General features: G+C 48.0%; 1 protein-coding gene across 1 annotated transcript in view; it reads left to right on the top strand.

The window, feature by feature from the left end:
* The window catches only part of PLG (plasminogen), a 189630-nt gene that overhangs the window by 87233 nt on the left and 75057 nt on the right, over positions 1–27340 (top strand). Inside the window, exons 8-10 of the mRNA XM_063917521.1 lie at positions 12765–12927; positions 23122–23243; positions 27140–27305. Coding sequence (XP_063773591.1) covers positions 12765–12927; positions 23122–23243; positions 27140–27305 — 451 coding nt within the window. The remainder of the gene's footprint in view (positions 1–12764; positions 12928–23121; positions 23244–27139; positions 27306–27340) is intronic.

Raw genomic sequence — 27340 nt, 5'->3', positions numbered from 1 at the left:
GCCATCGCTGCTCCCCTCTTTACCCTTCCCCAAGGGCAGCAAGCAATCCTAAAATAAAACAAACAGTTGGCACAGGTAATGCAGTGTCGTTTAAAAGGGTTGGGTATGCGTGACCGACGGTCAGGAGACTGCTGGTCACCATAACGACGCCGGAATCCCGGCTTGCAGATGGACAGCAGGGAAGGGAGGGGCGAGTGGTGCGAAGCCCCTTATGGGCTCGGTGGTAAGCTGTGCTCACCACAGGCTATATTCCCACTCTATGGGTGTCATGGACACCCACGAGTGGGAATAGTCCCTGGATGCCGACTGTCGAGACTATAAGTGGGCGGGATTCCGACATCGGTATTGTGACCGCCGGTCACTTAACTGCCTCCCGTTTAAAATATATGTAAGCTTGCTTAAAATTTGCATGTTCATATAATAAGTTTAAACTGTCTTATCACAGTGACACCGGGTTATACAGAACACAGGGGTTCTCACATCTGGTTCCATAGTGCAGTGCGGTTAGCCACGTGTATTTCCACAATCACATCTGCCTCTTTCATCTACCTTTATCTCCTCCAGACTGTGTCTCTGGCCTGTGACGTACCACGTTCATGTCACTAGCCCAGCTTTTCAGCATTGTAATTGTGGAAATACATGTGGCAGACTGCACTGCACTTTGGAGCCAGGCGTGAGAACCCCTGTGTCCTGAATGACCCCGTGTCACTGTGATAAGCCAGTTTAAACTTGTTATATCAGAAGTGCGTGCAAATTTTAAATACATGTAATGCTTTAAAGCAACCACCGGTGTCGAATAAATATACTGTAGGAAGACTCGGTATGTTTTATAAAAAATTCATACAAGATATTTAATTCACAGGTATAAGTCACTAAAAAAAAGTTCACAGAGTGAAAATAACTCCTGCAATTTCATTAATTTATAAAAAATCTCTAAAAAAAAACAACAGGATAAATCAAATACATGAAGGATAAAAAAGAGGAGTGGATAATGCTTAACTTAAAGAGATGGATTAAATCAGTGAACATCCAACGCGTTTCTTCTGGCTGGATTTCATCAAGGACTTACATTAGCACTTATACCAGTGCTTAGTTACTATATTTAAGATACAGCAGATGCCCTCTTTACCATATGGAGTGTCATGAGGAGACAGTATACACACACGCACACACACACACACGCACACACACACACACACACACACACACACACACACACACACACACACACACACATATATTGTCTGACTAAGATCCTCAGAGCACATAGAAAAACATGCATAGTGTAAACCTATGAATATATGTGTACCCCTGAGGAAGTCTTAAGGAGAGGACATAGCTCCAACAGGGACGAAACACGTTGAGTACTATTTGGCATGCTGATGTTCAGATAAATAAATATAAATGTTCAGATAAATTCATTTAAATAATGGTGCTCAACATTTGTTAATAGTTTTACACTATGGCCCTCATTCCGAGTTGTTCGCTCGCAAGCTGCTTTTAGCAGCTTTGCACATGCTAAGCCGCCGCCTACTGGGAGTGAATCTTAGCTTCTTAAAATTGCGAACGAAAGATTCACAATATTGCGATAAGACATCTCTGTGCAGTTTCTGAGTAACTCGAAACTTACTCTGCCAGTGCGATCAGTTCAGTGCTTGTCGTTCCTGGTTTGACGTCACAAACACACCCAGCGTTCGTCCAGACACTCCTCCGTTTCTCCAGCCACTCCCGCGTTTTTTCCAGAAACGGTAGCGTTTTTCCCCACACGCCCATAAAACGACCAGTTTCCGCCCAGAAACACCCACTTCCTGTCAATCACATTACGATCACCAGAACGAAGAAAAAACCGTGAGTAAAATTCCTAACTGCATAGCAAATTTACTTGGCGCAGTCGCATTGCGGACATTGCGCATGCACACTAAGCGGAAAATCGCTGCGATGCGAAGAAATTTACCGAGCGAACAACTCGGAATGACCACCTATGTCTGTTTGTTTTTATGTTTTTATGTGCTCTGGATCTCATTAAAACCTATGAAAAAGAAATTGTGACCTTATGAGGATCTTTTAAACACCATACCCTCCAACATTGTACACATAAAAATCGGTACAATTTAGAAAAGGGGGCGTGGCCACAGGTAAAGGGGCTGTGGTCACGCCCCTTTCCTTATACTTTCAATGGAGGTTTGGAGAGCCAAAAATCGGTACAGACCATAAAAAAAAGGTACTGTACCTGCTAAAAAGGTACAGTTGGAGGGTATGAAACACATGAGATAAGCATAATAACTTTTGACACATGTTACAGGTTCACTTATAGCTTTAATCACGCACATGGGCCCTCATTCCGAGTTGATCGGTCGCAAGGCGAATTTAGCAGAGTTACACACGCTAAGCCTACGCCTACTGGGAGTGTATCTTAGCATCTTAAAATTGCGACCGATGTATTCGCAATATTGCGATCACAAACTACTTAGCAGTTTTAGAGTAGCTCCACACTTACTCTGCCAGTGCGATCAGTTCAGTGCTTATCGTTCCTGGTTTGACGTCACAAACACACCCAGCGTTCGCCCAACCACTCCCCCGTTTCTCCGGCCACTCCTGCGTTTTTTCCGGAAACGGTAGCGTTTTCAGCCACACGCCCATAAAACGCCGTGTTTCCGCCCAGTAACACCCATTTCCTGTCAATCACATTACGATCGCCGGAGCGATGAAAAAGCCGTGAGTAAAAATACTATCTTCATAGCAAAGATACTTGGCGCAGTCGCAGTGCGAATATTGCGCATGCGCACTATGCGGAATTTCACTGCGATGCGATGAAAAATACCGAGCGAACGACTCGGAATGAGGGCCATGGTGTGGAATAGCACATTGTTGCACTAGGAGGCGCTCTTGTTTTTTGTATATTTTCAGATTTGAAGTAGTTGGTGGACTTATTGACAAGAAACTTTTGCCATCTTTTATGTTTGGATTATCCTAGGCACCAAGCATGGATCATTGGCTCACATATAAAGGGGACATTATTTTACACTATATGATAACACGTAAGAGGGCAATGGACACTTTGCGGGTTTTGTGTTTTGGTTTTGGATCTGGATCTCCGTTCGTGTTTAGAATCTGGATTGGTTTTGCCAAAACCACCCTTCCGGTTTTTGTTTTGGATCTGGATAACAGATTTAAAAACATAAAAACAGCTAAAATCACGGAATTTGGGGGCAGTTTTGATCCTACGATATTATTAACCTCAAAAACATTATTCTGAACACCTCAAACCTCACAATATTGTTTTTAGGCCAAAAGAGGTAGTTGGATGACTAAGCTAAGCGACACAAGTCAGCAGCACAAACATCTGGCCCATCAAGGGTGGCACTGCAGTGGCAGACAGGATGGCAGTTTTAAAAACTAGGCCCCAAAGTGCACATAATGCAAAGAAAAAAAAAGAGGCGCTAGATGGAATTGTTCTTTGCTCCTCCCATCCACCCTTATGTTGTTTAAACAGGACATGCACAGTTTAAGAAACCCATCATTTCAGTGACCGGTGGTCCCCCTGGAAAAGCTTGCCAAGTTCTCCAAATCATAGCTAGCTACAAACATACCACCTCCATATTTGATGACTTTTCACATTATGAGAAGAGGCAAGAGGAAAGTGTCAAGAAGGTGATTACGAATTAGAGAGGCACACACAGTCAGGAACCACACACAGGCTTTCACCTCCATTCCTACATTGGTCTGGAACAGAAAGGACTTTAACCAAGCAAATATATAATTACCACATTACTGGATAAACTAAAAACTAGGGGCCAAACCCTCCATATTTGTACCCCCTTCTCCATTTTAAGGGATTAAGATAATTTCTGATTTAATGCTGGGATGCAAATAATCTGGTGTATACCACAAGATCAAGATTGGATATTTTCCCCTCCATGGAGTCTGGAGACTCATTTTGTGAAAATCTCTTGGGTTTAATTTTTTCAATTTTTTTATTGCATTTTTATCTACATACTTTGTGGCAGATGCCTTATTTTCGTCTTTCACAGCTCCCAGTTACACGCGGTTCCGGTATGAATGGTCGACCATGTTATGGTCGACAGTCATTAGGTCGACCACTGTTGGTCGACATTGACATGGTCGACATTGACACATGGTCGACACATGAAAGGTCGACACATGAAAAGGTCGACGTGAGTTTTTTAACTTTTTTTGGTGTCGTTTTTTGCGTAAAGTGACTGGGAACCCCAATTAGTGCACCGCGTCCCCTCGCATGGCTCGCTTCCTTCGCCATGCTTCAGGCATGGTGCCTTCGCTCCGCTACCACTTCGCTCGGCACAGATTACTGTTCCAATCATAGTCCATGTGGATCGTAAAGTATGGAAAAGTTCCCCAAAAGAAAAAAGAGTTAAAAATCTCATGTCGACCTTTTCACGTGTCGACCTTTCATGTGTCGACCATTTTCATGTGTCAACCATGTGTCCATGTTGACCATGTCAATGTCAACCAACAGTGGTCGACCTAATGACTGTCGACCATAACATGGTCGACCATGTGAACGGATACCGTTACACGCATTTGAGCATACCTGTGTGTCCCAGTTACACGCATATGAGCATGCATGTGAGCATATCTGTATGTCCCAGTTACAAGCATGTGAGCACGCATGTGAACATACCTGTGTGTCTTGTTTATTTTATTCATATTTTATATTTAAATAAATCAGCCCCTTAGATATTTTAGCAGCCCCTTGTGAGCCCCCAAAGCAGCCCCAGATCAGGCAAGTTGAGTTCGGGTGGGTTCGATACAGTACTAAGCAGGACTGTGCAGTGAATTTTTTGATATTCAGCCCCTGCCCTAATGGAGTTTACCACTCTAGTCAAAACTAATTTCATATTACAAGTAGGACTGTGGGAGGAAGCAGTGTTAATCTCTGTGCCAACAGCATGCCTCAGCCTGGCAAGCCAGACATCTTCCTGGCTGTAAGCGACCATGAGACTCCATACTGGGCCCTTATTCAGTAACTGTTTGTACCTCACAGGAGCTCCTGGCCCATCTAGTGCTGCAGGACAATGGAAAGCTGATGCAATGCAACATCATTGAAACTCTAATCTTCTAACACCACGAGGTCTTGCGATAACCCTACGCAGTCCTTGCATTGTAAAATTATTATTTACAAATTAAAGGAAAAGAACCCTATACAACAAATGTGCACCTTGTAAATAATCCCAAAATGTTGAACATTAATAATAAATCATAATTAAGGTTGACTAATTGGAGCCATTCATTTTAGTCCATAACATGAAATAATTGAGAAGAACCTCTCTCTAATGCTGGGTAAACAGTGAACACTAGAAGATATATCTACTAGAGATGAGTAGGTTCAGACAGGGCACCCCTGGAATTATATGGCAGACATATAGACATAGGTGTGTTTGGAAAATCTAGTTTTCTTCTGCAGTTGCCAGAGAAAATGAAGTAGAAGATGTTGCCATGTCACTTTCTGCTGGATTATGATTCTGTCTCTTCTGAGTCTTACTGACTTTGGCCACAAATGTGGTCTCTCGCCACTTTATCAGAAAACACTTCATCAAAATTGCAATTTCAATTCCCACCTTTGCGGCCATATGTTTGTACAAATCTGGTTGTGATGTTGAAGCTTGTCTTATATTCTGCTCTAGGCTTTAATTTAAACCTAGGATCAAGTACAGCAGCATCCAAGGAATTATACGGCAGCGCCCCTGGATTTATACAGCATAGGCAGCACCCCTGGAGAGCTACACAGCACAGCAGAGAGACAACAGCACCTCTGGACTTAAACGGCAATGGGTCAGCACACCTGGACTCATAGGGCAGAGTGGAAGCACCCCTTATAGGGCAGCATCCCTGGAATGATGTGGCAGACAAAGAAAAGACGTGCAAGATGGAATTGTCCTTGGGCCCTCCCACCCACTCTTATGTTGTGTAAACAGGACTTGCACACTTTAACAAACTACTCATTTCTGCAACAGGGTCTGACACACTACTGTGGCTGAAATGATTGGTTTATTTGGCCCCCACCAAAAAAAGAAGCAGTTAATCTCTCCTTGCATAAACTGGCTCTACAGAGGCAAGATGTCATTCTCATCCTCACAGAGAAATAATTCCACACCCAAGAGATGGATTTTTTTGTATTTTGCCCAGGTATGACAATGGGCTTTTTCATCCCATGGCCAACAACTGTCTCCACTGGTGCCTTATTCAAACAAACCACATCACCATCAGAATCCTCATCATCAACTTCATCCTCAGTGCCAGCTACACCAATATCCTCCTCATCCTGGTGTACGTCTACAGTGACATCCTCAATCTTAATATCAGCAACTGGACTGGCGGTGATCCTCCCAGCACTTGCAGGGGGCATGCAAATGGTGGTAGGATCCTCCTCTTCCCATACAATCTTGGGAAGGTCAGGCCTAGAAATCGCAACCGCAGACACACTTGGACTCTCCATGGGGATTTGTGATATCTCTGAACGCACAGTTGTTTTTTCCTGTGCTTTAACAAGCTTTATTTTTTTAATTTTTCGAGAGGGAGGAGGGCTTCCATCTTCATGAGAAGCTGAACCATCAGTCATGAACATAAGCCAAGGCCTTAGAATTTCCTTGCCACTTCGTGTCGCGAATGGCATATTGTCAATTTTATGTTTCTTATCAGATAATTTCTTTTAGCTCTTAATTCTTGCTTCTTGGATTTTACATGCCCTATATGACATTGGGCATCGGTCTTAGCAGATGACGTTGATGGAATTGCATCGTCAATGTCATGACTGGTGGCAGCAGCAGTTTCAGCACTAGTACTAGGAACTGGAAGTGGTTCCTTCTTTCACTATTTTTTCTCCAATTTTTTTCCCTCCATTTTACAGTATAGCACCCCTTTGTTATTACAAAACACAGAACTGTCAGTGCCCCTTTATTTTCACAGCACCCCTGTATTTTTACAGCATACAAGACAGAGCCAGTGTACATTTATTTTCACAGCACCCCTGTATTTTTACAGCATACAAGACAGGGCCAGTGTACATTTATTTTCACAGCACCCCTGTAATTTTACAGCATACAAGACAGGGCCAGTGTACCTTTATTTTAACAACAGCATCCCTGTATTTTTACAGCATACCGGACAGGGCCAGTGTACCTTTATTTTCACATCACCCCTGTATTTTTACAACATACAAGACAGGGCCAGTGTACATTTATTTTCACAGCACCCCTGTAATTTTACAGCATACAAGACAGGACCAGTGTACCTTTACAACACCCCTGTATTTTTTACAGCATACAGGACAGAACCAGCACCCCTGTATTTTCACAGCACCCCAGTATTTTTACAGCATGCAGGACAGGGCCAGCACCCTTGTATTTTAACAACAGCCCTGTAATTTTACAGCATACAAGACAAGGCCAGTGTACTTTTTTTTTAACAACAGCACCCCTGTATTTTTACAGCATACAGGACAGGGCCAGTGTAATTTTATTTTCACAGCACCCCTGCATTTTGCAGCATACAGGACAGGGCCAGTGTACATTTATTTTCACAGCACCCCTGTATTTGTACAGCATACAGGACAAAGCTAGCACCCCTGTGTTTTCACAGTACCCCTGTATTTTTACAGCATACAAGACAGGGCCAGCACCCATGTATTTGAACAACACCCCTGTAATTTTACAGCATGCAGGACAGGGCTAGTGTTTTAACAACAGCACCCCTGTATTTTTACAACATGCAGGACAGGGCCAGTGTACATTTATTTTCACAGCACCCCTGTATTTTTACAGCATACAGGACAGGGCCAGCGTTCATTTAATTCCACAGCACCTTTTTACAGCATACAGCATACCTCCCAACATTGGGAGATGATAAGGAGAGACTTTTTGGCTGGGCCCAAAAAGGGGGCATGGCCTATAGGTAGGGGGCATGGCTTTGTGGGAGTACCTCGATTGGGAGCCACACCCCCATATTTCGGGCATGACCAGCGATCTGAGAGCTGCTGTGATGCCCCCTTTCCCTTTTTCTCCTTTGAGTAGATGCTGTGTCTAATCATGGCTGCTCTGCTAGGCAGAGCAGTGACTGCAGGAGACTCCTAACTTCCCCCCTACCCCACTGCGGGACACTGCGGCCTGCGGGTGGGACAGTGGGACCATCCCCCAAAAAACAGGATTGTCCCGTGAAAATTGGGACAGTTGGGAGGTATGCATACAGAACAGGGCCAGTGTACATTTATTTTCACAGCACCCCTGTATTTTTACAGCATACAAGACAGGGCCAGTGTACATTTATTTTCACAACACCCCTGTAGTTTTACAGCATACAAGACAGGGCCAGTGTACATTTATTTTCACAACACCCCTGTAGGTTTACAGTATACAAGACAGGGCCAGTGTACATTTATTTTCACAACACCCCTGTAGTTTTACAGCATACAAGACAGGGCCAGTGTACATTTATTTTCACAACACCCCTGTAGTTTTACAGCATACAAGACAGAGCCAGTGTACATTTATTTTCACAGCACCCCTGTATTTTTACAGCATACAAGACAGGGCCAGTGTACATTTATTTTCACAGCACCCCTGTAATTTTACAGCATACAAGACAGGGCCAGTGTACCTTTATTTTAACAACAGCATCCCTGTATTTTTACAGCATACCGGACAGGGCCAGTGTACCTTTATTTTCACATCACCCCTGTATTTTTACAACATACAAGACAGGGCCAGTGTACATTTATTTTCACAGCACCCCTGTAATTTTACAGCATACAAGACAGGACCAGTGTACCTTTACAACACCCCTGTATTTTTTACAGCATACAGGACAGAACCAGCACCCCTGTATTTTCACAGCACCCCAGTATTTTTACAGCATGCAGGACAGGGCCAGCACCCTTGTATTTTAACAACACCCCTGTAATTTTACAGCATACAAGACAAGGCCAGTGTACTTTTTTTTTAACAACAGCACCCCTGTATTTTTACAGCATACAGGACAGGGCCAGTGTAATTTTATTTTCACAGCACCCCTGCATTTTGCAGCATACAGGACAGGGCCAGTGTACATTTATTTTCACAGCACCCCTGTATTTGTACAGCATACAGGACAAAGCTAGCACCCCTGTGTTTTCACAGTACCCCTGTATTTTTACAGCATACAAGACAGGGCCAGCACCCATGTATTTGAACAACACCCCTGTAATTTTACAGCATGCAGGACAGGGCTAGTGTTTTAACAACAGCACCCCTGTATTTTTACAACATGCAGGACAGGGCCAGTGTACATTTATTTTCACAGCACCCCTGTATTTTTACAGCATACAGGACAGGGCCAGCGTTCATTTAATTCCACAGCACCTTTTTACAGCATACAGCATACCTCCCAACATTGGGAGATGATAAGGAGAGACTTTTTGGCTGGGCCCAAAAAGGGGGCATGGCCTATAGGTAGGGGGCATGGCTTTGTGGGAGTACCTCGATTGGGAGCCACACCCCCATATTTCGGGCATGACCAGCGATCTGAGAGCTGCTGTCATGCCCCCTTTCCCTTTTTCTCCTTTGAGTAGATGCTGTGTCTAATCATGGCTGCTCTGCTGCAGGAGACTCCTAACTTCCCCCCTACCCCACTGCGGGACACTGCGGCCTGCGGGTGGGACAGTGGGACCATCCCCCAAAAAACAGGATTGTCCCGTGAAAATTGGGACAGTTGGGAGGTATGCATACAGAACAGGGCCAGTGTACATTTATTTTCACAGCACCCCTGTATTTTTACAGCATACAAGACAGGGCCAGTGTACATTTATTTTCACAACACCCCTGTAGTTTTACAGCATACAAGACAGGGCCAGTGTACATTTATTTTCACAACATCCCTGTAGGTTTACAGTATACAAGACAGGGCCAGTGTACATTTATTTTCACAACACCCCTGTAGTTTTACAGCATACAAGACAGGGCCAGTGTACATTTATTTTCACAACACCCCTGTAGTTTTACAGTATACAAGATAGTCCCAGTGTACCTTTACAACACCCCTGTATTTTTTACAGCATACAGGACAGTGCCCCCGTACAGCACAGTGGCAACACCCATGTACAGCTGCAGCACCCCTAACAGCACAGGACACCACCGTGAAAGGACAGCACCCCTAACAGCACAGGACACCACAGTGACAGGACAGCAACACCCATGTACAGCTGCAGCATCCCTAACAGCACAGGACACCACAGTGACAGAGCTGGATTAAGACCATGGGGGGCCCGGGGCACTTAAGAAAGTAGGGCCCCTAATAGAGAAGGCAGAATATATATATATATATATATATATATACTTGCCTCCCCAAGCAGCACACGGCGGACCTCCTGCCCTGCACTCCCGTCCCCACTGCAGGAGCGGCCAGCCTGCCGCTCAGTCATTGGCTGGGCAAGTAATTAGTACACCCTCCCCTCCCCCCACCCCACACACACCTCTCAGCGCCACTGGTCTTATCCCCCACTGTGAGAAGGTGATTGGGATATATAAATATGCACAATACTCCTATATCATTGGACACATAATTGTTCCATTGACTAAATATACAATATTTTTAATAGCAATAAATTCCCTTTCTTTATACAGCTACTGTATATCCATTACATATATTCCATTAACATTCCACACAGTATTCAGTCACAGTTTCAGAGACTGAACCAATCCTTTACCAGCTGGAGAGTGAAGAAGAGTGGAGAAGTGGCCAGTAGAGAAGTTCTCTTCCGCGCCCCCACCATCACCTGTCAGCGGTCTTCATGTTAATGTTATGTAATCTTGAAGGGAACAAGTACCTCCTGCCCTGCACTCCCGTCCCCTCTGCAGCAGCGGCTGCACAGACAGGACAGCTGAGCTGAGCAACGGCTCAGCTGTCCAATAAAGTATGAATGAAGCAGCCTGCCGCTCAGTCATTGGCTGGGCACGCAGGCTGTTTCATTCATACATTATTAAACAGCTGAGCCGTCGCTCAGCTCAGCTGTCCTGTCTGTGCGGCAACTGCTGCAGTGAGGACGGGAGCCAAGGAGCACAGCACCGCAGATCGGATCGGAAGAGAGATCCGATCTGCGGTGTGGCAGGGGGCCCTTTTGGAAAGGGGGGCCCAGGGTACGTACCCCCCGGGCCCCCCCCCCCTTAATCTGGCTCTGGTGACAGGACAGCACCCCTAACAGCACAGGACACCACAGTGACTGGACAGCACACAGGATAGCACCCCCAAAGAGCACACACTGACCCCACCCAACGTCACCACCCACAGAGAGACAGAGGTCTGTCTCCCTCACTCTCCAAGTCTGAAGTGAAAATGGCGGCGATGCGCAGCTCTTTATATGGAATCCAAGACTCGCAAGAATCCGACAGCAGGATGATGACGTTTTGCCTCGTTCTGGGATACGATTCTGGTGGGATGTCCCGAGCCGGACTCGGTTCCCGGCTCGGATCGTGAAGTTTTGGGGGGGGTTTGGATCTCTGAGATCGGAACCCGCTCATCTCAGGGACAAGAGGTAATTATCCAGCTAATACTGATGGCTGCCAATCAATGGGCTCTATTCAATTCAGCACGGATTGAATTATAGCGGCAGTTAATAGCTCCCGGTGCTATTCAATTCTGTGCAATGTGGCGCCTGACAAGAGGATTTCTTCTCGCACCCTGGAGGGGTGCAAGTAGAAACCCAACAAAAGTGTTGGCGCAATGCTGTTTTCTGCCCTTAGCATGGCGGAAACAGTATCGCGCCTGGCACTTTCGACGGAGGATGCCAGTTCTCATGACAAAACACCCTGTTTAGTCCGCGAGAACTGACCTTCTCTGACATAACAGCACGCTGAATTCATTAGCTCTGGGAGCTAATTCCCAGCGCTATTCAATCCGCACTGAATTGAATAGAGACCATTGTCTTGGTCCTACAGGCTTTCATAGGTTAAGGAGCCTATGTAAAATCAATACCATGCCAGTTAGTGACATGGCCACACAGACACAATTCCGACCTGATCGCACGCTAGTTATTTTTTGCAGCGCTGCGATCAGGTCAAAACTCGGCACAACTGCGCATGCATATGCACCGCAATGCGCAGACATGTCATACGGATCGTTGCTGGGCGATGGATTTAATGAAGAATCCATTCGCACATCCAATCGCAAGAAGATTGACAGGAAGAAGGCGTATATGGGTGTCAACTGACATGTTTTCAGGGAGTGGTTAGAAAAACGCAGGCATGTCCAAGCGTTTGCAGGGTGGGTGTCTGACGTCAATTCCGGGACCAGACAGGCTAAAGTGATCGCTGCGGCTGAGTAAGTTCAGACCTACCCCTATAGACCCTACTGAAAATATATTGACACCTTTACAATCAGGTCAGTATGATTTTTTTGTGCAAATAGAAAAATTAAGCACCTGTCACACAGCTGTGAAGTCATGTTGTTCACCCCTAACTGTACAGCACATTATAGTCAGTGATTCTGGGCCTTATCTGGTGCTTAGGGGTACCATAGGACACCATTTTGCACAGAGTTGAATTCTTTTAATTTATAAAACCGGAAAATATTTTAAAAACCAAACGACCCAGTTGACACAGACTAACTCACAAAGCCGTGAATTTCTTATTATCAGTTTTGCTAAACACAGATTTCTTTCTTTTTTTATTTCTTTTATTGAGAGTAATTTTTTATGTTTTATATTGTAGAGGTAAGAATCATGTATATAAATAGTCTTATTGTTTTCCTTCATTTTAAAGCTTCCAATCCTCCGCCATCATTACCGGGGTTGCAGTGCTTGTCTGGAAATGGTATAAACTATCAAGGAAATATTGCTGTCACAGCATCAGGAAAGACCTGTCAGGCCTGGAGCTCTCAGGAACCCCATGCACATGGCAGAACCCCACAAAGTTACCCCTGCAAGTAAGAAACAATATTAATCACAGTACTGTACAAGGTAGCAGATAATTATTAATGAAACTGCTGTGATAGACTGTGGAGGGCCATTTTTTGTTTGTTTACTTAAAAAAAATGTGGCTACGGGATCATCTTTCAGAGGGACAAATACCAACACACACACCATACCTCCCAGGAAAAGGGGGCATGGCCTCCGAAAAGGGGGCATGGCTTCGCAGGAGTGCCGCGATCGCGAGCCACGCCCCTGGTCTTCGTCACTGAGGGGGCATGCCCAGCACTCTGTGAGCTGCTGGCATGCCCTTTCTCCCTCTGTCTGCACTGAATAGACGCTGTGCGCATACGCACAGCGTCTATTCCTCGCTGCTCTGCAAAGCAGAGCAGCAAGTGATAGAGCCTCCCAACTACCCCACCCCCCACCACCACCATAGGACACTGCGGCCCGCGGGTGGGACAGCGGGACAGTCCCCCAAAAATGGGACTGTCCCGCGAAAACCGGGACAGTTGGGAGGTATACACACACACACACACACACACACACACACACACACACACACACACACACACACACACACACACACACCCTTCCCCCAAGCAGGCCCACATAGTATTTTTCATATCTTTTCTCAGAGTGGCCGTGGTCATGCCCCGTTTGTTTCGCCTGAGCCCTCATTTGTTTTGACAGCCCTGTGCACACATATACGTACTGTATTGCTTTAATTTTTTATGTATTTAGCTTCATGAGTGCCTATATTAATAATACTGCTTTTCCAGTCTTTCCGGCCCTTCATCTGTTACTAGAATGGATATTTGAAGTAAGGTTGTAATCGCATGTGCATGCATACATGTATATGTACACTCGTGTGTAAGGCAAAGGCAAACGTAGAGGGGATTTGCGGTTGCCAGGAAACCCCTCTCCTCTTGGCAAGTGGCTCAAATTATGAAAATAATAGCAATGGTATACTGTATAATACAATTACTAGAGCTGCAACTACATAATGCAGTTTAAGGGACAAAGCAGAGCTGCTACACATGCCCACTGGTAGCAGCTTCTTCTACCAAGTTTGCTGTGTGTGGTTCTGAGTCCTCAATCAGTGCACTGGACCAGAGAGTAGCTACCAGGGAGAAGAGACAGGAGCCTTACTATGAGGTGGGAGAATGTGTGTTTAGAAAGTGCAGTACTGGTTCTATTTTGTTTGTGTATTTATTTATTTATTATAGTATGTTTAACCTTTTCCTGACGACTTATCTTATTTATATTATTTAAATATGTTTTATATAGCCTATAATATAGACCATCTATAGTGGTAAATATTAATACTGTATTCCATGTTCGGAGGAGTGGGAGATTGTGGATTACATTTGGAAACCCCCCTCTACAAATGCTGCGTTTGCCAGTGTAAGGGTATCTCCCTACACTCGGACGACTTCTTGTCAGTAATCCCATAGAACATAGGTCTGCAAACTCGGTCCTCATTACCCCACACAGTGCATGTTTTGCAGGTAACCCAGCAGGTGCACAGGTGTATTCATTAATCACAGACACATTTTAAAAGGTCCGCAGGTGGAGCTAATTATTTCACTTGCGATTCTGTGAGGAGACCTGCAAAACATGCACTGTGTGGGGTCCTGAGGACCGAGTTTGCAGACCTATGCCATAGAAGGACACAGTAGTCAGTTTATTTTAGACACCACCTTATGCAGAAGGAAACCTTGCACTCATCTCCCAACAAGTGTAAATAACTTTACACCATAATTTGTATTTATATTTGTCCTTTTTTTATTTCATGTGCCACGTGGATTTGTACTGCATTAAAATGATCTTTTCCATAAATAGTAAAGTTAGAAGAAGCAAAATGCATTTCAAGAAAGTTAATGGCTGGAGCCTGACTACCGCCTCTTCAGGGGACGTACATCATACTTACCGACAATCTGGCTGCCCCCTCCTAGAGGAGGCAGCCAGGTCGTAGCAGCGGGGGTAGGGGGGGGGGGGGGACGGAGATGCGTCTTGATGACGCTTAGGGGCGGGGTTGGGGGCGTGGCTGCATGATCACATCATCGTGGCCCCGCCCCTGTCTTGCAATGCCGTTAATATTGGCATTGCAAGACAGGGTGCGGGGCCAGGATGACGCGAATCGCGTCATCTGACTCCCGGACCGCGCACTTTGAACTGCGCCGCCGGGGGTTATGTAGGTGATGCAGGTTGGTTGCGGGTGGTGGGCACTCGTCCGGGAGACTTGCCTTTTCTTCCGGGGGGCCGGGAGCGCCACCCGATTTTCGGGAGCCTCCCGGCCATTCCGGGAGAGTAGGCAAGTATGACGTACATAAATCAGTATACTGGCATGTCCAGAAAGCTCTGTGAATACCAGAATCTAGGAACTACCTTGCAGAAGCACGCTGTTCACCCTTAAAGGTTCATTAGAAACCAATCATGCAAAACAAAATCTTGTTTTTGAGTTTGGCCACAGAATAAGGCACATTACTGTAGCTACTGTACTGCAATCATGCCAACTTCTTCTACCCTTGCAAGTATCCATAAGCTGATCACACTTTGGCCACTTCTGAAGCTCAGTACGATGGGGGTAATTCAGACTGCATTGCTGCAGCGGTCGCAGTCTGAATTACTATGCGCAGTGCGCACACGCGTGGCAGGCACACTGCGCATGTGCAGCCAGTGAGATGCGACATCATCTCACTGGTGCGATTGCCTCTACCTAATTGACAGGCAGAGGCGGTCACGTAGCGGGAGGGGGGCGTTGGCGGGGCATGGTCCGGACAACAGAGGGGTTTCCAGACCGTTGGGTGGGCGGGCTGTGGCGACTGCATGACATCACACGCAGCCGCTGTGACCCGGTTAGCCCCCTGCCAGCGTGCAGGAGCTGCACTGGCAGGGAGCCACTTGTGAGGTACAAAAGTATCGCCGCCGTGCAATGCTTTTGTACCTGTGCGGGGGGCAGGGCATGACATGGGGGGCGTGCTAGCCCTGTGCTGGGCATCCCGCCGCATGTCAGAGTAAATGATCATAGATGTGCTAAATTTAGCACATCTATGATCAACTCTGAATTACCCCAGCCCAGTTTCGTTACAGACATCACTTATGGCAAGACTGGGGCCTGTTAGTGCATTTGCCTGCTGACTGTAAACAGAGGTCAATCATGGAGACCTGCAGTCATTGGGCCTAATTCAGACCTGATTGCAGCAACAAATTTGTTAGCTAATGGGCAAAACCGTGGGGGTCATTCCGAGTTGATCGCTCGCTAGCAACTTTTTGCTGTGCTGCGATCAGATAGTTGCTGCCTATGGGGGAGTGTTTTTTCGCTTTGCAAGTGTGCGAACGCTTTTGCACCAGATGGCACAAACAAGTTTTAATGCAGTTTCGGAGTAGCTCTGGACTTACTCAGCCGCTGCGAACACTTCAGACTTTTTGGTCCCGGAATTGACGTAAGACACCCGCCTTGCAAATGCTTGGACACGCCTGCGTTTTCCCAAACACTCCCAGAAAACAGTCAGCTGACACCCATAAACGCCCTCTTTCTGTTAATCACCTTGCGACCGGCTGTGCGAATGGATTCTTTGTTAAATCCATCACCCAGCACCGATCCTCCTCTTTGTACCCGTACGATGCGTCTGCGCATTGCAGTGCATACGCATGCGCAGTTTTGCTGAGTTTTAACCTGCTCGCGGCGCTGCAAAAAGTTGCTAGCGGTGGGGGGTGGGGGGGGAGTGGTGGAGGCAGATATAACATGTACAGAGAGAGTTAGATTTGGGTGGGGTGTGTTGAAACTGAAATCTAATTTGCAGTGCAAAAATAAAGCAGCCAGTATTTTTTCCCCCCGCACAGAAACAATATAACCCACCCAAATCTGACTCTCTCTGCACATGTTATATCTGCCTCACCTGCAGTGCACCATACTTGCCTACCTGACCCTCTCCATAAGGGAGAAAATGCTCTGTTCCTGGACTTTCCTGGTAATGTATGATTGCCATCACCTGTGGTGAGCTAGTTAATTGATAAGAAAGGTGTTTCACCACAGGTGATGGCAATCATACATTACCAGGAAAGTCCAGGAACAGAACATTTTCTCCCTCATGGAGAGGGTCAGGTAGGCAAGTATGCAGTGCACATAGGGCCTAATTCAGATCTGCTTGCAGCAGCAAACCAGCTTTAAGGTGGCTTTTTTGCTGAAATCATTACACTAGTCCGCATGAGCTGACATTCCCAATAAGCCCTCGATCCTCAATGTATATATATATATCATACCTCCCAACATGACCCTCTCCAGGAGGGACACAATGCTCTGTTCCTGGACTTTTCTCTTAATTTATGATTGCTATCACCTGTTCTGAAACACCTTTCTTATCCATTAACCTGTTCAACACAGGTGCCAGCAATCTTAAATTAAGAGAAAAGTCCAGAAGCAGAACATTGTGTCCCTCCTGGAGAGGGACATGTTGGGAGGTATGTAGTTGTGCTCGGCACTCGCTGTAAGTTCTTTAAACCTGGGTGCCCTCCGTTTTCTCTTTGTTTCATGCACACCATGACAAAGGGTCTACGGGCCCCCGAAACGTTGGCTCTATGTGATAGTTTTTTCACAATAAAACCATTATTCAATTTACTAAATCCTGGAGTGCCACTGTAATTTTTACTGGTTTGTATATGTATATATATATATATATATATCTCCTATATATTTGCCTTAGTCTGTGACTCTGTGCCCGTAACGCTGGGCGGAGTCACAGAGCTGGGCGGAGTCAACTGCATCTGCTGCAGGGAGCTACCCCATACCCAGCGCCAGCAGCAGTCAGGTGCAAGACCCTACCTTACAGTATAGGAGGTGAGGATGGCCACTAGCTGCCGGCTGCTGTGCCTGTCCTCCCCCCTCCCCCCCAATCACCTGTGACAGCGGGCTGTGTGCTGTGCAGTGCGGGTCCCGAAAAGGGGGCGAAGCTACGGTGTCACAAAGGGGAGGAGCTACACGGAATAGAGGGGCGGAGCTACACGGGACCAGACAGCTGAACAGTGGTGGAATCAGCATTGCAGTGACGGCCAGCCAGACTTGGTAAGTGGAGGGTGAGAGAGAAATGTGTGTGCGTGTGTGTATATAGTGGGGGTGTGTGTGTGTGTGTGTGTGTGTGTGTGTGTGTGTGTATATATAGTGGGGTGTGTGTGTGTGTGTGTATATATGGTGGGGGGGTGTGTTTGTATGTATGTGTGAATTGTGTGTGTGTGAGGTATGCCTGTGTGTGCGCACTTTATGGACGCCACTGCTGGGGGGGCCATTACATGCAAGGACGCTACTAATATAGGGGGGGCATTACGTATAAGGACGCTACTACTATAGGAGGGGCATTACGTATAAGGACGCTACTACTATAGGGGGGGAATTACATATAAGGACGCTACTACTATAGGGGGGGCATTACGTATAAGGACGCTACTACTATAGGGGGGGCATTACGTATAAGGACGCTACTACTATAGGGGGGGGCATTACGTATAAGGACGCTACTACTATAGGGGGGGCATTACGTATAAGGACGCTACTACTATAGGGGGGCATTACGTATAAGGACGCTACTACTATGGGGGCATTACGTATAAGGACGCTACTACTATAGGGGGGCATTACGTATAAGGAGGCTACTAATACTGGGGGGCATTACATATAAGGACGCTACTACTGGGAGGGCATTACATGTAAGGATGCTACTACTACTGGGGGGGCATTATGTATAAGGACGGTACTACTACTGGGGGCACATTATGTATAAGGATGCTACTACTACAGGGGTGGCATTACGTATATGGACGCTACTATTACTGTTGGGAGGCATTACATATAACTGCTACTACTACTGGGGGGCATTACGTATAAGGACGCTACTACTACGGGTGGGGCATTACGTATAAGGATGCTACTATTACTGTTGTGGGGCATTACATATAACTGCTACTACTACTGGGGGGGCATTATGTATAAGGACACTACTACTATTGGGGGGGCATTATGTATAAGGACGCTACTACTACTGGGGGGGCATTATGTATAAGGATGCTACTACTACTGGGGGGGCATTATGTATAAGGACGCTACTATTACTGTTGGGGAGCATTACATATAACTGCTACTACTACTGGGGGGGCATTATGTATAAGGACACTACTACTATTGGGGGGGCATTACGTATATGGACGCTACTACTACGGGTGGGGCATTACGTATAAGGACGCTACTACTACGGGTGGGGCATTACGTATAAGATTGTGCTACATTGTGGCGTAATTTTAAATGGGGGTACTATTGTGTGGCCATGCCCCTTAGTTGTGAGACCACACCACTTTTCCCGATGCACAACAAAGGAATATGGGAGGCCGCAAAATTCATAGTTTGCAGGGGGGCGCCGAACACCCTAGCACCGGCCCTGGCCACCAGTAGCAAAAGTACACCACGGCCACTGACACTATCTGCAGGGAGGGGAACAGCGCTGATATGGAGGGTACTTGCAGGCAGCGAGTCGCCGCCCGCAGCTCCTCTCCCACCTACACACCATACCTGCCGCCTGACACCCACACCCCAGGGAGAGGGCGCTAGCTCAGGCACTGCTAGATCAGCATCTGCAGCATACACACAAGGGCTGCCATGCTCAGCGGCAAGCGGTGCGAAGCATGTGCAGCGAGACAGCGCCAGGACGGGACACGCACTAATCAACATTGCTGCTGGGCCGGAGCTCCCTCCGTCTGCAACCTAAGGACGCGCGCCGCACCTCTCCAGGGAAACACCATGCCTGCCCGCCCACAGGGCTCCGGACGCTTACCTATGCTCCGCCATCACAGCAGCTGACGCTGCCATGCAGGATGGAGGAATGACGCCCGTCAGACGGGGCGGACAGTGTGCGGCGGAACGGGGCCAGGAAGGAATGCTGACCACGACCCATTGCTGCTGGGTCTGAGCTCCCACCCTCTGCAGTCACCATCTCACAGCAGCAGCCTGGAGGTTAGTGGCCACCACGACCCGCACATCCTTACCTCACACATACCTCACATATACCTCACATACCTCACACATGAGAGCAAAGGTACACACACTGTGACATCACACCTGTAGCCCACCCCTATATCTGCTAAGTACTCCCCGTCACTATGCCCTGTCACCCTCATCCTGCTCTCTAACTGCCTGTCTGTGTACTGGCCTTCACCCCTCTTACACCATCACCAACCCTCACTAACTACCACAGAGACTATGTGCACTGATATCTGCCCCTCCACCACCTGCAGCGCCCCTGGACCCCTCCCCATCCCCCGCAAACCCCCGCACCTGCCCCTCCACCACCCGTGGCACCCCCACCCACTGCGCCTTCGGACCCCCTACCCCACCCGCAGTGTCTTCCAAACCCCTCCCCCATCTGCAGCAGCCCCTCCCCCATCCGCTGCACCCCCGGACCCATCCCCTGCACCCCCACCCCTCCAGCAACCGCAACACTTTCGGTCCCACTACCCCACCCGCAGCACTCACCCCACCACCAACCACTCCACCTGCGGACCCCCTACACCACCTGCTCCTCCACCACCTACAGCCCCTCCCGATCCACCGCACCCTCACCCCCCTCCCTCCCTCCCCCACCCGCAGCGCCTCCAGGCCCCCTACCTCACCCGCAACACCTGCACCCTTCTCCACCAGCAGCGCCTTCGGAACCCCTCCCCCATCCGCAACAGCCCCTCCCCCGCCTCCCCCACCCACAGCACCCCCACCCCTCCCGCATCCCCTGACCCCCTCCCCATCCGCTGAACCCCCGCACTCACCCCTCCCCCATCCGCTGCACCCACTGACCCATCCCCTACACCCCCACCTCTCCAGCAACCGCAACACCTTCGGACCCACTACCCCACCCTCAGCACCCACCCCTCCACCACCCACTGCACCTCCGGACCTCCTACACCACCCGCTCCTCCACCACCTGCAGCCCCTCCCCATCCACCGCACCCCCACCCGCAGCGCCTCCAGGCCCCCTACCTCACCCGCAACACCTGCACCCTTCCACCCTGCAGCGCCTCCGGAACCCCTCCCTCATCCGCAACAGCCCCTCACCCGCCTCTCCCCCACCCACAGCATCTCACCTCTCCCACACTCCCGGACCACCTCCACCACCTGCAGCACCTCCAGACCCCCTCCCCCATCCACCGCAAATCCACACACCTGTCCCTCCACCACCCGTGGCACCCCCACCCACAGCGCCTACGGACCCCACACCTCAACACACACGGACCCTCCCTCCTCCGGACCCCTAACCCCATTCACTGCACCCCCCCCTCTCCCACCCGCAACGCCTCCACACCTCCTACCCACCCGCCACACCATTTCCCACCCGCAGTACCTCTGGAACCCCTCCCCCATCCAGCCCAGCATCTGCCCCTCCCCCACCTGCCCCTCCCCCACACACAACACCCCCCCCGGCCCCCTCCCCCGGTACCCACCCGCGGCGCCTCCAGACCCCCTATGCCACCCGCCCCTCCACCACCTACATCACCTCCAGACCCCCTCCCCCATCCGCCACACCCCGCATCTGGCTCTCCCCCGCCCGCTGCACCTTTGGATCCCCTACCCCACCCACGCAGCAGGCCCTTCCCAATCCGCATCGCCTACACCATTCGCAACAGCACCGCACCCGCCACTCCCCCACCCACGTTACCCCCGCATCCACCCCTCCCCCACCCACCGCGCCCCCTGCACACCTCCCCCATCCACTGCACACCCGCACCCACCCCTTCCCCATCTGCAGCGCCTTCGGAACCCCTCCTCCATCCGCAACAGCCCTGCAGCTTCCATCCCCCACCTGCGACACCCCTGCTCCTACCCCACCCACAGCGCCTTCATACCCCCTCCCCCATCCGCGGTCCCCACTCCCCAAACCCCTTCCTGTTGCAAGGGACTACGCCCCCTTCACCATCGGAAGGCCTTTCATTGTGCAATATTCAAACACTAACAAAACTAGGAATGCAGGGAATACTCCATATATTGAACCCCAGAAAGGCGTGCAGGGGTTAAAGGGGCGTAGCCCCTTCCGACGGTGTGAAGAGCGCCCGTAGGGCGCGATGAAGCACCTAGTATATATATATATACACACAATATATATATGATAATTAATCATTCACATTTTTGTAATGGGGACATGCAAAAATAAATACAAATGTCAAAAAACAGACAAACAAACCCAGAAGAGCCTTTATCAAGATACAGAAACCACTAAAGGCCAGTAATTAATTAATTAATTAATTAATTAATAAAACAGTGCTGAAAACAAAAACAGCATTCAGTGCAATAGTGTTATCAATAATATTAGCTGGTCCCCTCCCTCACTCCCTGGGCACAGTTACAAACTCCCCTCCCTGGACACAGAGTTACCAGCGCGCCCCCCCCCCCCCCCCACACTTACCTTCCCCATGGGCATAGTTACCAGTTCCCCTCCGTCCCTCTCCCTGGGCACAGTTGCTATTTCCCCTCCGTCCCTTCATTGGTACAGTTACCAGCCCCCCTTCCCCCTGGGCACAGTTACCAGTTCCCCTCCCTCCCTCTGCCTGGGCACAGTTGCTGTTTCCTTCCCTCCCTCCATTGGAACAGTTGCCAGCTCCCTCCCCACCCCCATACTGTCCACCCCTGCCCCCCTCACCAGGCAGGTCTTGTTGCCACCCGGCAGCCAATCATGGACACAGATGCAGTACCTTAGGCACTCTTTTCCAGTAACAGATTCAATTATCACAGCAGTGCTCACGCATTTAATTTTCCCGCAGTCTGCATCCACACTCTGGCCTTGGCTCTGCCTCCAACACCGTCCAGCGCTTGAGGTCACAACGTAATTCTAGCCGACTGCACCCGTGACCAGGCTTTCCTTACCGGCGGCAGCTGCTTGGAGCTATGGTGGTGCAATGACAAGCAGCTGGTAGGGTTACTTGTCATTACGCACTGGTGGGAGGCACCAGGCAGGGCAGGATCAGGCCCGCGGGCCATAATTTGCAACCCTACTTTAGAGTCTACCATGGGACTATCACACTTAGGCACTCGGGTACCATCTTGGTTGAGTAGCCTGAGATACGTCAGTATGTCGTCAACTACCAGAGTGCAAACCGATCTCTGATCTGATGTATATTCTACTGTATAGGTACATTATTTTAAGGTGTGGTCTAAAACCTAACCATTTCTCTTTCAGGAATCTGGAGAACAATTACTGCAGAAACCCAGATGGGGAGACAATGCCTTGGTGTTATACCACAGACATAACAAAGCGATGGGAATATTGTGAAATACCCAGTTGTCATGCACCATCTCCTGGTAAATGCATTAATTTGTCATCATTTTGTATAATCTCTTTTCTCGGGTATATTCTAGCATATGATCTTTCTGAAAACATTCAGTAATGTTTGCTATTTTAGAAATTAATAGACAGGACCATAACTAGGTGTGTGCGGAGTGTGCCACTACACATAGTGCTGCAGGATGGTGGGCGCTGTTGTCAGCACTTGTCAATTATCTATTTTAATTACTTTCACTTGTAGCTTACCCCCTTTTTGAAGCCCTGCATTCCCTGACTGACCCTGTCTTCTTCTTCCACCCCTTCTGTCCCTAATACCTGTACAAAATTCATGGGAACTTTGCGGTCTGTGGTAGACTGCGAAGTTAATTGGGTCACCCACAAGAATGACCCCAATTAACTTTGCGGTCTACCGCAGACCGCAAAGTTCCCATCATTGGTTACAATGGAGCTGCGCTCAGAGCCGGATTAAGACCATGGGGGGCCCGGGGCACTTAAGAGAGTGGGGCCCCTAATAGAGAAGGCAGAATATATATATATATATATATATATATACTTGCCTCCCCAAGCAGCACATGGTGGACCTCCTGCCCTGCTCTCCCGTCCCCACTGCAGCAGCGGCCAGCCTGCCGCTCAGTCATTGGCTGGGCAAGTAATTAGTACACCCTCCCCCCACCCCACACACACCTCTCAGCGCCACTGGTCTTATCCCCCACTGTGAGAAGGTGATTGGGATATATAATACGCACAATACTCCTATATCATTGGACACATAATTGTTCCATTGACTAAATACACAATATTTTTAATAGCAATAAATTCCCTTTCTTTATACAGCTACTGTATATCCATTACATATATTCCATTAACATTCCAGACAGTATTCAGTCACAGTTTCAGAGACTGAACCAATCCTTTACCAGCTGGAGAGTGAAGAAGAGTGGAGAAGTGGCCAGTAGAGAAGTTCTCTTCCGCGCGCCCCCACCATCACCTGTCACCGGTCTTCATGTTAATGTTATGTAATCTTGAAGGGAACAAGTACCTCCTGCCCTGCACTCCTGTCCCCTCTGCAGCAGTGGCCGCAACAGACAGGACAGCTGAGCTGAGTGACGGCTCAGCTGTCCAATAAAGTATGAATGAAGCAGCCTGCCGCTCAGTCATTGGCTGGGCGCAGTGGAAAACGCAGGATTTGCATGGTTTTTTTTTTCCAGAACTGGGCGGAGCCAATCACGGGGGTGGGGACTGAGGTGACCCAGTATATGCTGGGTCCGTAAAACTAGTGTGTCTGTGTGTGTGTATATATATATATATATATATATATACACTGTACATATATCTACACACATATATATATATATACACATACACACACACATACATATACACATATACATAGCATATTAAACATGCATATATATATATATGTGCAGTACACATATATATACATGTATATATATATATATATATCTATCATATGTGTGTGTGTGTGTGTGTGTGTGTGTGTGTGTTTATATGTATATATGTATATACATGTGTATATATGTATGCATATGGATATATATGTGCTATAATTAAAATAAAGTCAACTTTTATTGCACTTACAAGTGCCACCAGGAAGACAGAAGGCTGCAGAGGATGCTAGACAGCCATTAATAATACTCATGCAGCTAAAAAAAAAAAAAATTTAGTGGAGGGGGGTTTCTGGGTGCTCAGAAACCCCCCCCTGGGTGCGCCACTGGGGCACGCAGGCTGTTTCATTCATACATTATTGGACAGCTGAGCCGTCGCTCAGCTCAGCTGTCCTGTCTGTGCGGCAACTGCTGCAGTGAGGATGGGAGCCGGGGAGCACAGCACCGCAGATCGGATCGGAAGGGAGATCCGATCTGCGGTGTGGCAGGGGGCCCTTTTGGAAATGGGGGCCCAGGGTACGTATCCCCCGGGCCCCCCCCTTAATCCGGCTCTGGCTGCGCTAAGCTACATTCTAACCAGTGCACTCCTCCTGATTGACAGGGCAGGAGCCCACAGCCAATCAGGAGAGCGCCGTGACATGGCGCTCCCTGATTGGCTGGCGGGACCTTCACTGACAGAAGTCACGGGGCGTTCCGCCATTCGGGAAAAGGGGTTCCATGTCTAAACCCCTTTAGTAGCGTGGCTCGGTTTTTTCAGGGTTTTTTTTTTAACAAGTCCCTGGATTACGTCGAGAAAGAAGAGGACAGATCTTCACTCGATTGGTTTAAAGCAGGGGTGTCAAACTCGTGGCCCTCCAGCTGTTTTGGAACTACACATTCCAGCATGCCCTGCCACAGTTGCAGCCGTCCCTAATACAAAATAGATGGCAAGGCATGCTGGGATGTGTAGTTTCACAACAGCTGGAGGGCCGCGAGTTTGACACCCCTGGTTTAAAGTATAATTTTATTTTTACAGGTAATTTGTAGATTCTACTGGACAAGTAGAATCCACAGCACTTAAGTAGAATGTACACAATAAAGCCCTGCACGGATCTCACTGATCCGGCCGGACTTCATTGTGTTATGTCCGGCAGTGTTTTACTAATCACTCCCATAAAACACTGCCCGACAATACGAATCACATCGACATCGGAACATACGAAAGAAGAGAACTCGGCATCTTAGTAAATTACATGAAATAAATTCCAAAAGTTGCAAAAAAACACGACTGATAAAAATCGAGATGAAACTCCCACCAAATCGACACAAATACGATTCTTAGTAAATATACCCCCATATGGTCGAAAGTCAAAAGTCAGACAGGGACAAAAGTCAGACAGTCAAAAGTCAGACAGGGTCATAAGTCAGACAAATAAAAATATTTTTTGTTTCTCTGTGTTTGTTACAACTTTTGCCTCATTTTACTATCCATGTCACAAACTATTACCTTTTAGTAAAGTTGTGGCGAACAAAGTGGAGCGGAGCGAGACACCAAGCCCGAAGCGTGGTGAGTGGAGCGAGCCCGCGAGGGGACGAATTTCACCAAATTTGGGCTAAATTTTTTTAAAAACACACAAAAAAAACAAAACAAAAATATTTTTTGTGCCTGACTTATGACCCTGTCTGACTTTTGACTGTTGACCATACGGTGTCTACCTAATGACAGTCTATCTTTTATCTGTCTATGTGCTATACCACAGTGGTTGCAGAGATTTTAGAGCTGAAAACCGTAAGGCGCGTAAAACAATAAATAAATAAAAAATACTCAGGTGCTCTCCAGTGGTCTCCTGGGCTCCCGGTGAGCTCCCCTCCATATTCCGACTGGGTAGGGGGCTTCTAGGAGTCCCGAAGGCAGCAGGGAGGTGCAAGGGCTGCGGGGAGATGTAGCTCACCATAGTACCTGCACACCAACACCCCCCCGTACACCAATATTCTCCTTCCATCCCACGCTACAACATCGTTCTCAGCTCCTGCTCTGCTCCTCGCTCAGCATGCGTCCAGAACCTCCTGTCTTCACTCTGCTCCTCCTCCTTCTTCCCACAAGGCTCCTCTCTTTTCAAACTGCCCTGCCCAATCAGCTTTCCCCTCTCAGGCCACGTGGTCGGACCAGGGTCCTCGCTTAACTCTTGCTGTGCCAGTGCTTCCTCCGGCTGCTGTGAACCTGTAAGTGATCTTAAAGGGGCACACAAACCACTTTCCGGGGTACCACACATATATCATGTTTTAGGAGTTGTTCACACTTGATAACTCCTTCATTCACTTTGCCCCCCTAATATAGCAAGTAGGTTTCCTGAATCTGAGTTTACTCTTTCTGCTCCTTCTTTTCTCCATCCACGAAGAAGGATAATATATATTTTCATATGTTGAAAATGTTTATCCCATTCAGTATGTGCTGGACATAATGTTTTTCTTATTGACAAAGTAAAATGTTGTACAAGTGTGTGAAGAAGGATTTCTTTTTGTTTCAGTTACGGCCGCACCCACCACACTAGATGTGGTCTCAGACTGTTATGAGGGAAATGGTGTTACTTACAGGGGTTCAACTTACATGACAGTTTCAGGTAAAAGATGTCAAGCCTGGAACTCCAAAGTGCCACACTCACATTTAATAACACCTGACAAATTTCCAAATTCGTAAGTAAGGTTTTCTTCAAACTAAAAAATAGATG

The sequence above is a fragment of the Pseudophryne corroboree genome, chromosome 4, assembly GCF_028390025.1.
Source record: "Pseudophryne corroboree isolate aPseCor3 chromosome 4, aPseCor3.hap2, whole genome shotgun sequence".
NCBI classification, from domain to species: Eukaryota; Metazoa; Chordata; class Amphibia; order Anura; family Myobatrachidae; genus Pseudophryne; species Pseudophryne corroboree.
Note: the sequence above shows the minus strand (reverse complement) of the source record. Positions and strands in the feature narration are given on the sequence as shown.